General features: G+C 39.2%; 1 protein-coding gene across 3 annotated transcripts in view; it reads right to left on the reverse strand.

Moving 5' to 3' along the window:
• Positions 1-12,041, reverse strand: part of chd3 (chromodomain helicase DNA binding protein 3) — a 100,291-nt gene that overhangs the window by 80,525 nt on the left and 7,725 nt on the right. For all 3 annotated transcript variants that reach the window (XM_067446450.1, XM_067446442.1, XM_067446433.1), the window contains exons 3-8: positions 10,017-10,190; positions 6,555-6,679; positions 6,235-6,473; positions 4,530-4,657; positions 4,320-4,449; positions 1,755-1,930 (exon numbers count right to left, since the gene is read on the reverse strand). In XM_067446450.1, the coding sequence (XP_067302551.1) occupies positions 1,755-1,930; positions 4,320-4,449; positions 4,530-4,657; positions 6,235-6,473; positions 6,555-6,679; positions 10,017-10,190 (972 nt within the window). The remainder of the gene's footprint in view (positions 1-1,754; positions 1,931-4,319; positions 4,450-4,529; positions 4,658-6,234; positions 6,474-6,554; positions 6,680-10,016; positions 10,191-12,041) is intronic.

Here is a 12,041-nt window from a genome sequence, read left to right on the forward strand (position 1 = left end):
TAGCGATGCAGATTAAAACTAGGCGATTTCCTAGGCAGATATTGACTTAGGGACTATATTATGTAGAAGCAAAGGCCGCTCTAGGGCACAGAGATATCGCACACCACAATGCGATCGCTCAACAGTCAGATGATGTGAGGTTTGGAGCCGTGATATCTCTGCGTCCAAGTAGCAGTGCTCGTCTAGTCTTAATCTGCATCGCTATTTGTACTCATTGGCCCTCATTTATCAAAAGTGCGTACACCAAATTTTCAGCGTACACCTTGCGTACACCCAAACCCACGGTGACTTTGAGATTTATCAATATGGACGTTGGCGTACGGCACGCTCAAATCCTACGCCAGCTCAGGAGGTGGTGTACGCACGTTTGAGTTAGTGGGAAAATGCCCAGAAAAGCAATTCCTAACACCACAAAACGCACTGACAAGATATGCTATATGACCCACTGTTAAAAACCACAAAAACAACATTCATAGTTTATTTTTGTGTAACATGAACGTCAATGTTTACTTTGTGTGACTTTACCAAAGCGTTTGATTTGTAGGAATATGTATTCCTCCAGTCGCGAGCCTGTGCACTTTATCTGACGGTTCAGGGTTAGGCCCGGCAGCTGCGCACGGACTGGGAATAATTCAGACTGACAAAATAATAAAAATGGCCTTCTTCTTTTAAATAATAATAAAATCAATAAAAACGACATTCTTCTTCTAAATAACAAGCGTCATTAAGAATAATAATCATAATAATAAAAAGAAGAATCTTACAAATCGTCATGTAATTATTAATGTGAATGAATCTTACTCCACATCACATCATCATCATCACTATTGTACACCCCAATACATGTGCCGTGATACGAAATTAAATGCTATTTTTTTCAAAACGTGCTGTAGCCTAAAATAATGCAGTGATGGTAATTTATCATCCAAACAGCTTTAAACTGCTGGAGTGCGCTTCTCAACCCCCACACTATTAACAGTACTCGTTATTTGTGTCCATATTTTGTTTTTGTAGGTGCCTTTAATTCCACTCTTTAAACTCCCAAATAAAACAATTTTGGGTTTTTTTCCCACTTCCCTGGTGATCTCGATGGGCGCGCGTCTCAATCATCTCAATAGGATCGTCAGTGATCAGGGAGTCAGCACATTGACTTATGTCCTAATCAGTGCCCTGACTAGTGGACTAGTGAGATGATTGAGCGCGCCCGATCTCCACGTCGGAGAAGTTTCGCTTCTTTGCCGTCTTCTGTTTGTCCATGGCGTAAAATAAGGGCGTGGGGGAGGCGGAGACTTGAATATATAGGGGCGTGTTATTCTAATGACGATCGTTTTCAGCCGCCGCATTTATCAAGGGCAGGTATTGCGTACACCAGGATTGCAGAGGTACGCACAGCTTCATAAATCAGGCGGTGAGAGGAGTGTAAGCATAATCTTACGCCAACATATACACCAGTTTCTACGCAAGATTGATAAATGAGGGCCATTGTGAATACGCAGGCCACAAGAAGTAATGATGTTTTTTTGGATCACTTTTACTCGGGACATGCTATCTGGCAACATAGGATTCCATTCATTATGCTAAGCTAAGCTAGCAGCGACCCTGTGAAACTAAAACAATGCATACACTGAGACAAAAATGCATTTGCCCACATATCTAAATGTAGAAAAGAAGTTGAAATAGCCCTATTTCTTAAAAGTGGAGTGTTCCTTTAAAATCGACCTGTGATTCTGCAGGTTTGGGTGGATTTGACTCACACAGTGAGGGCAGCTCCACTTGCCCTCGGGTGCTTTCTCCAGCTCAGGCTCGAGGCACACCAGGTGGTACGCTCGAGGACAGGTATCGCACAGAATGATCTCTCCTCCCTGCTGACACACCTCGCAGTAGTCCTGATGGTCAGTCTCATAGCCATCGCCATCCTCATCACCCAGCACTGAGAGAGAAAGCGAGAGATGCTAAATTAATTTGAACTCTCTGATGCATAGTGTCCACTTCAGTTTAGCCATTAACAGTGTGCATTTAAACCACCATGGGTGATTGTCTTTGGTAATTACCCACAATTCTATGATAATGAACTAAGAAACCTCTATTGAAACTGGGGGGTGGGATATGGCCAAAATCTTATTTCACAATAATTATATATATCCTTATATATATATATCACGAGTCAGTCAGCATGAGTACGATACTGAGTTCTCATGCACGTCCCACTCTTTATTTTCTCATTCATGCAGAGGCGGACAGTAGTGGAGTATTTTTTTTTTCTACTCAAGTACATTTTTAATTTATCAGCGTGTTTCATCGAAAAACTTCACTGGATTCTAAAGCATAATATATAATGTCATACTTTTCACTGCACTACATTTCATAAATAAAAGTTGCTGTTTTCTTACCGTTAACTCTTGATTACACAAAAAATTTAGTACTTTCTTACTTGTACTCAAGTAATATTTTGAATACTTTTCCTTGAGTAAAAGTACAAATTTTATGTAATTAAGTATTAAATGATATTCAATATGAAAAGTATAGCTGTAAAAATTATGTTTTGGAAGTAAAAGTTTTCCAAAGAAGAACACCGATAAAGTACATACAGCCTACTTGAAAAACAAAATGTGTTCAATACTGTCCGCCTCTGCATTCATGCATTTTTCTTTATCACTCTAATGTGTCAATAAATTTAAGTGGAAGTGCTTCGTGAATACATTTACAAACTGCGATACAGCAAAATCTGCAAAGTAGACACTTTATATTGTCGCTGATACCGTCATACCACCCTGTCCTAATTGCAGCGAAAAATTTGGAATCATTTTGGGGCACAAGGATTAGGAATAATTATAATTGGCTTTCAAGTAAAAAATTAAATTAAATTAAAAAACCTACCTCAGCAGACCTACCTCTTCTCTCCATATTTTGCTTTATTTATATTTAAAGCAAACCCTTGACCACAAAACCAGTAATAAGAGTACATTTTTTGAAATTGAGATTTATACATTTATACATATGAAAGCTGAATAAATAGGCTTTCAATTTATGTATGGTTTGTTAGGACATATTCTGATTCCACCTCTCCACCAATCAGCTGGTGTGTGGTGAGCGTTATGCTGCAATATGGCTGCTGTCTCATCATCCAGGTAGTTGCTGCCCATTGGTGGTGGTTTAGGAGAGCTGCCCTTTTATGAATAGGACAATCTTTGGCTGAGATACAATATAGATGAAAATCTGGAATCTGAGGGTGCAAAAAAATCTAAATATTGATAAAATCACCTTAAAAATTGTCCAAATGAAGTCCTTAGCAATGCATATTACTACTAATAATAAATGTTTGATATATTTATGGTAGGTAATATCTTCATGGAACATGATCTTTACTTAATATCCCCTAATGATTTCTGGCATTTAAAAAAATCGATAATTTTGACCCATACAATGTATTGTTGGCTATTGCTTATATGACCTACGACTGGTTTTGTGGTCCAGGGTCACAGACAGACAGACAGACACACACACACACACACACACACACACACACACACACACACACACGTACACATACACATGTCGTGTTTCCATGTTTTATGGGGACATTCCATAGGCGTAATGGATTTCATACTGTACAAACTGGACATCCTATCCCCTTACACTGCCCCTGCCCCTAAACCTACCCATCACAGGAAACATTCTGCATTTTTACTTTCTCAAAAAAACTCCTTCTGTGTGATTTATAAGATGTTTTCCTCATGGGGACCTAAAAATGTCCCCACAAGGACAAGGATTTCGGATATTGCCATCTTTGTGGGGACATTTTGTCACCATAACGTAGGGATTACCAGGTTACACACGAACACACACACACACACACACACACACACACACACACACACACACATTGTATAAGAATGTATATATGCCTTTTCTTTCATAAATATGTTACCGTTAAAACCACTAGTATTAGTTCCACTTTTATGTTTCTGGACCTGTATTCTTACAGCGTGTAATTACACATTTTATGAAGGTGTGCTACTGCTTCTGGGAGCCTCTATTATTTTTGCTTATTGCCATATCCATTATTATTAATATGTTTCCTTGCTCCTGCCAGGCCTTTTTAAGTTTAAAGGCAACTTATGGATTGAACAAATATGGGACACTTGATTCCTTGGAATAAGGAAACTCTGGAATAAGAAGGTGATGATTGTACCTATAAATGTTAAAACGCAATAAAACATTAGGATTTTTTGTGCTTTTTGCTTTATTGAATAAATCAGGGGGTTAAACAGACTTATTGTTTTAAAAGTCAGATCCAATACAAAGGAAAAAAATCTCACCCTTTTTCTTCTTCTTTGCCGGACGACCCCTTTTGTTCTTCTTGACCCGTCCGGAGCTGTCAGAGCGGACTGAAGAGCTATGAACGCTGGAGTTCTCCTGCTCAGAGTCGTCCTCGTCCACCTCCTCACTCTGCATTACACATTCAATCAAACACAACCACAGCACCCAACACACATTCATGTGGATATGTATTACACACAAACTCTCACCGAACTGCTCTTCTTCCTCTTGTTACCAAGTGCGCCCAGTTTAATGCGCAGAGGAGCCATTTTCTTGGGTTTTGGCTTCTTCTTGTCTGAGACACGAGGACTCTTGCTGCGTTTCTTGTAGCCAGGGCCTGACGATAACCAATAAATGGGCAATATAAAAAATTTGAGAGCATTGATAAAAAAATAAATTACATTTACATTTACATTTGTGCATTTGGCAGACGCTTTTATCCAAAGCGACTTACAATGCATTCAAGGCACACATTTTTACATTGTCATTTCTTATAAATAAATACACTAAAAACTAAAATGTATTGTTTTAAAATGCTACAAGTTCATTTAGGAATCATAACATTATAGGCTACAGTATAAAAGATTAATATTATAAATTGCTTCTTAAATTAGTGTTTTATAAGTGAGTTTTAAAGTGCCTATATTATGCTTTTTCGAACATTACTTTTCACACTGCAAAAAATTGCTTTTCTTACTTACTATTTTTCTGGTCGAAACATCAAAAAATTCTTATAACAAGAAGTTTTTACTAAACAAACAAAAGTAATTGTCTTGTTTTGGGAAAAAATAACTCAAAATTAAGAGAGTTTTTGCTTAAAATAAGCAAAACAATCTGCCAATGGGGTGAGAAAAATATGCTGCGTCCCAATTCGCCTACTTATACTACGTCCTAAAAGTATGTACTCTTTTTGTGAAGAAAAAGTATATACTTTTGAGTGTGTAGCAGAAAAGTATGCAAGCTTCGGGACATACTACTTCGCCATCTTTAACGGACTCTGTCGCTTAGTTACGTGCATCCCGTCACCGTTTATCTGCCCTGTCAATCATCGTCAGATTCGTCACAGTTCAAATCCTCCACATTCAGATTAATCTCCTACCGTATCGGAGAGAAATGTAGCCGCTCGTTGATCTGCCATTTGTGGGTCTTTAATGCAGAGACTCTCCTCATGTGTTTGCAGTTTGAATATAATGATGCATTTAAAAGTTAATGGCCAAAAATGTCATTACAAAAGTTCACAATGCTGCTGCAGGTGAAATATAATGTGGGCAACACTGAATAAATATATTTTTGTCAGGTTAAATATTGATAGGGTCACTCAAACCCCTTTATCTAAACTTCTCTACTTAACCATCGAACTCGCACATCCGTCATGTTTGTAGTTTTTTAACGCTTTTTATCCGCGTTTGTAGTTCTAATCGAATCCTCGTCCAACTCGCAATGGGTTGTGGGCAATATCAGCCGTTAGAGTGCCCATCGATCCATACTGTGAATTCGGACCGGAAATAGTAAACCATCCGGGAATCTTTGGAATACTCTTTTCAACATACTACGATTTGGGACATACTAATTCTATTTTCGTATACTATTTAGGATGGATAGTATGCGAATTGGGACGCAGGGATAATCTCAATTCAAACAGAAAACAAGATTATTTTGCTCACCCCATTGGCAGATTATTTATCTTATTTTAAGCAAAAACTCTCTTAATTTTAAGTAATTTTTTCCCAAAACAAGACGACAATTTTTACTTGTCTAGTAGATGTTTCTTAATGTGAGAATTTCAATATATTTTGACTAGAAACAAGACAAAAATACTAAGTAAGAAAATCACTTTTTGCAGTGCATGCATCACTGTGTTACCAAAACCTGAACTCAAACTAATAAAACTGCCCCCGCTTGATGACCCCTAACCTTTGCCCTCTTTGGTCTTGGCCTTGCGAAGTGGAGGTGGCTGAGGTGGGGGTTCAGGGGAGGCTGTTGCTGCGGAGACCTGCTCGGCAACGGCTGCTGCGGCGGCGGCGGCGGCGGCAGCGATGGCTGCAGCCGAGCCTTTGAACGGATTATTGGAGCTGAACTCCCGCCATTTGGCCCCCAGAATGGTCATCATCTTGGACATGGGTATTTTAGGGTTCTTCTTAGCAATCATGGGTCTGCAGAAGATAATATGTTTAAGACAGAAATGTTGCTGCAAAGGAAATGCAATGTGTGAAACCCCTGGTTGAAGTCAGTACCTCATAAACTGGCTGAAGGCCTTGTAGTTGGTTAGTGTGCGGTAATCTTCTTCTGTGAATGTGTGATCAACATCTTCCAGTCCCCACTCCCTAGCCAGCTGGGCTGATGTCTTCATCTCCACTGGCTGGAAGAGAGGCTTCATCATATGGCTGTCACAGTGCGGATGGGTAATAAACATCTGGAAACATCTGGGCTCCACTACATGTTAGCTGGATCAGTAATTATGTGTGTGGTACATTATTGTGGCCATGCAACAGTTAGAAACACCATGTCATTCTTTCATAATTTCTGGATGCAAGTGCGAGAAGAACCTCTAATGATGTGTTTGCGTATGTGTGAAGTCTCTGTCTGCAAACACCTTATATCGAGGCCAATTTCTTGCATATACAACAATAACACCAGCTCTGCGCATAAAAGCCATTAATCTCCTTCTTCTTCTTCTTTCGGCTGTTCCCTTCAGGGGTCGCCAGAGCGAATCATCTGCCTCCATCTATTTCTATCCTCTGTATCCTCTTCTCTCAGACTGACTACCTTCATGTCCTCCTTCACTACATCCATAAACCTCCTCTTGGTCTTCCTCTTGACCTCCTGTCTGGCAGCTCTAACCTCAGCATCCTTTTACCGATGTATTCACTCTCCCTCCTCTGAACATGTCCAAACCATCTTAACCTGGCCTCTCTAACTTTGTCTCCAAAACATCTCACATGTGCTGTCCCTCTGATGTACTCATTCCTGATCCTATCCATCCTCGTCACTCCCGAAGAGAACCTCAACATCTTCTGCTCTGCTACCTCTAGCTCTTCCTCCTGTCGTTTCCTCAATGCAACTGTCTCTAAACCATACACCATCGCTGGTCTCACTACTGTTCTGTACACCTTTCCTTTCCTTCTTGCTGGTACACTTTTATCACACGACAGACCCGACACTTTTCTCCACCCATTCCAACCTGCCTGCTCACGCTTCTTCACCTCTTTTCCACACTCCCCACTGCTCTGGACTGTTGACCCTAAGTACTTAAAATCCTGCACCTTCTTTACCTCTTCTCCCTGTAACCTCACTGGTCCTCTTGGTTCCCTCTAATTCACACACATGCATTCTGTCTTGCTGCGACTAACCTTAATTCATCTCCTCTCCAGAGCAAACCTCCACCTCTCTAGACTTTCCTCCACCTGCTCCCTGCTCTCACTACAGATCACAATGTCATCAAAGCCATTAATCTCCTAATACATAGTAAATACTCACTGTTATCTAAAATAAAATTTAACAATTTTTTAAACTTAAACATAATATTATGCTATTATTACAAGTTTTCACGATACTGTACTGTACAACATAAACCCTAAAGTTGTCATTAACAAAAAAGCCCTGATCAAACATTATTTGAAATGTCACAATTTGGAAACATAGGGCCAGATTTACTAACAGCTTGCGCCTGAGCTTAAACCCTCTTCTGGCATTTAAAATTTCAGGATTTAATAAAAATTAACATTCAGGATTAATTAGCACTGAAATAGCATGGACAGGGATATTTTTCACGCTGACTTTATTGCGTATGCATTTGTAGGATTTTTCCCTTCAGACGCAAAATTTAAATTTATCATGCAAGGGGAAGGGTTGCAATTCAATTTACTGGTATTTGCGCCATTATTTAACTCCCAGAAAAGCATGTCTTAAAGGGTTAGTTCACCCAAAAATGAAAATGATTTCATTAATTGCTCACCCTCATGTCGTTGGACACCCCTAAGACCTTCGTTCATCTTCTGAACGCAAATGAAGATATTTTTGTTGAAAGCTGATGGCTGAGAAAGGCTTCAGAAAGGCCTCCATTGGCATTCAGTGCATTTCCACTCACAAGACCCATAAAGGCACTAGAGATGACACTACAAAGTCCATCTCACTACAGTGACTGTACAATAATTTTACAATGCGACGGAACTAGTTATTGTGCGCACAAAAATCTAAATAACGACTTTATCCACAAAGTTAGTGACGTGAACTTGACACATGCGCGAGACTATGACGCAGCTCAATACATGACCCGGAAGATGAGGAGCGCCGCTATCGCGTGAGTTCACGTCAGAGACCTGCACGAAAGATTATTTAGATTTTTTTGTGCACAAAAACTATTCTTGTTGCTTCATAAAATGATTGCATAGCCACTGTAGTGAGATGGACTTTGTAACGACGTCTTTAGTGCCTTTATGGGTCTTGTGAGTGGGTCAGTGGGAATGTACTGAATGCCAATGGAGGCCTTTCTGAAGCCTTTCTCAGCTTTCAAAAAAAATATCTTCATTTGTGTTCCGAAGATGAACAAAGGTGTTACGGGTGTCCAACGACATGAGGGTGAGTAATTAATGAAATAAATATCATTTTTGGGTGAACTAACCCTTTAAACCAGACACTAATTTGCACTGCTCTCGGTAGATTGTGTTGGTCATTATGTAAATGATCCGGCTGCATCTGTGTTCTGTAATTTGCTTGTCGTAGTGAGAACTTTCCAGCCCCATCGACGCTTTTATGCAATTGCGCTCTCAAGCTAATTCGCTGTTTACTAAATCTGGCCCATAATGTCTGATATCGATATTCAGAATTATCAAGTGCAAAATTGCACTTGTGTTGAATACTCAAGTGTTGAATACTTGAATTATGTATGCTAACATCATTGCATTGGAAACAGTATTAAGGCAATCCGGCACGTCATTAAAATTAACCATCCACTTGTCTGTACAAAGACGTTTAAACGAAATGCCTCAAAGCAAATGTTCTTTTACTCTTCCATTTGTCCTCTTATGGGACTCGAGTGGAACTGGACGGCCTCTGTATACTGTACCTAGTGTAGACAGTGTCTGTGATTATAAGGACTTCAATTTGCTTTAGACACAACACTCACATCAAGTGTAGGCAAATGTCTGCCATTAAGGGACTGAATGCCAGTGGGTGGAGCCTATGGTGAAATTATGTCACTATTTATCGATATCTTGCTCTGAAGGCAGTCATATGCAAATGTGTTTGCCCGTGTGACATCACAGATCCCACAATATCAAAACTAAAATTTAGAGCTTGATTAAATTTTATAATGCGGAGGACATTTGGCGCTATGAAACTTGCAGGATGTTTTGATGGTACAAAGACCTCTTATATATCAAAAGACCAAGGCATATTTGATTTCTCATGTCATGACCCCTTTAAGGTAATTGTTAGACTACATTTTCTACATTAAATAAAATACATCCACAGAAAAACTCATGCAATTCCAACTCCACTTTACTTGAGCCAAACAAGTATGTTTACTTCAGTTTTCATTCTCTGAGTCGGGTGAACTAATTCATTTTTACACTTCATAATGAGCTGATTGTGTTTGGATACAGAGGAGAGTAAGGAAAAACACAACCTTTGTCAGCAAAGATATCACGCAACTCAGCATGCAGAGCAAGAAAAGACAGAGAGCGCAAATGGATAACCTTTGTGGTCTCTTCGTGTGTGCTGTCTTCATCCTCTTTCTTCTTTTTCTTGGTTTTCTTCTCTTTTTTATCCTTGTGTTTCTTCTTCTTTTTCTTCTCCCCTCCGTAATCGCTGGCAGCACTGTCAGAGTTCATGGCATAGTCCGGCTCTGAGTCTCTCTCTATGTCACTGTCCTGAAAGAGACAGAGAACGTGCTTATGAACATATCATTAGAGATGTCAATATGATGTATTCATTTAATACTCTTAATTATAAAGAAACAATGCGATAATACATTTGTGTAATAACTTTTTAATGTACATGTTTTTTGTTCAAAATGAAATAGAATTTGAAACCAATACATCACCAATTATTTTTCCAAAATGTGGTTTTGTCTTACCTTGATTGACTATGGTAAGCCTATTAAAAGAGTTTATTTTTTAGACCTTTCGCAGTGCGTGTTACATAATATTTGTAAATTGAGAAAAGTTGTTCCAGCTACTTTGACACATGTATGTGGGAGTGGCAGAGGTTAGTGTTCACAACAAGTGAGAAATGTTGGCATGGAGCAGCTAAATCTCAACATCCGAGGAATCACCCGTTTTAAACAACCGCTAGAGCTGCATTATTCTGGATAAACTGAGTATTTTTTTGTGTAAAATGGAGATTGAGATTTTCTCACGATTCCGAAGAAAAAAACAGACAACTAAATAAAATAGTAAGCAATCTAGAGGTTCTGACAAAACGGTCATTGCTTTGGTCTATTTCAAAGATCAGATTTCTTCCGAACACAGAATTGAATGTTGCAGAGTGATGATCGTACTTTTAAAAGTTAACCAAAATCTTTTTTGAACAGTTTCACACTGCAAGCAGCAGCGAGTGTGAGCAGCACGTGTTTTGTCACTGCACATATCAATGACTACGATTTTTCGATTGATTCCTTTGGAAGTTGAACTTGCGCTCGGACACCCATTACTCATTAACATGGGCAGGGGCAAAAAACACACTGTTCACGCTCCGCTGATGCTTGCGATGTGAAACAGGCATAAAAGACATAGCAGAATCATGGTTTAGGAGGTCAATAAGACTGAAGGGTGTTTGAGTCGAGATCGCAATCTTTTAACGATTAATCTTGCAGCTCTAACAAACGCTGAACAGAGGAGAGTCTGCTGGCAAAAAGAGAACGAGACAGAGCTCGTAATAAAACCAGAATCAACATTGGCTTGGCTTTTCTGAGATGGTGAGAACTGAGAGATTTGAAATGTTGCAAAAGCGGAGCAGATATGATGGTGTTTTATTAATCAACAGGTGAGTAAGGTATTTTATTGAGCAGATAAATTGTCATATGAAGCTCTTTAACACAGTGTATTGTGAATCATTATCTATTGTGAAGCTCATTTCATTATGGTTGTTGTAGGGCTAAGCTGAAATATATTTTCAAGGAAGTTGCGTGTCTATTAAGGGGGTAAAGCTACAGTAACGTCTTCAGCTCGTCAGCTTGAGATCCTTTCCATTGAAACTGCTTATATCTCTTAAGACTAGTAGTGAATTTTTTATGAGCAGTAGGATAGTCTCTTTTTTTAGTTATGAGAAAGAACCGTATTCATCCTTCAGCTGTCACGCACAGCTGAAGCACAACCAAAACAATGTTCTTCCGCAAAAATCATGCAGTTTTATTTTTTATACCGACAGAGGTCCAAAAGTTACATTGTGTATCTTTGAATTAGAGATGTACCCACTGCATTACAGACCGGCTCAGAATCATAAAGCCGGTAACCAGTACGGGACGATCATGTGAAAATCGTGATTATATATATATTAGGGCCGGGACTTTAACGTGTTAATTAAGATTAATTACGCAAAAAAAAAAAAAAAAAAATTTAACCACACTTATTTTTGCACCGCGGAACGTTTTTCAATCAATGAGTTTCGACGGACCGATTATACTGAAACACCAACTAGCGTTCACGAGTCACGACAACAACAAACCATAATGAACATGAGCGAAGAAGCTGATGAGACTGCTTTGCTTGGCCCCGTGGATG

This window comes from Pseudorasbora parva, chromosome 1 (genome assembly GCF_024679245.1).
Source record: "Pseudorasbora parva isolate DD20220531a chromosome 1, ASM2467924v1, whole genome shotgun sequence".
Taxonomy (NCBI): domain Eukaryota; kingdom Metazoa; phylum Chordata; class Actinopteri; order Cypriniformes; family Gobionidae; genus Pseudorasbora; species Pseudorasbora parva.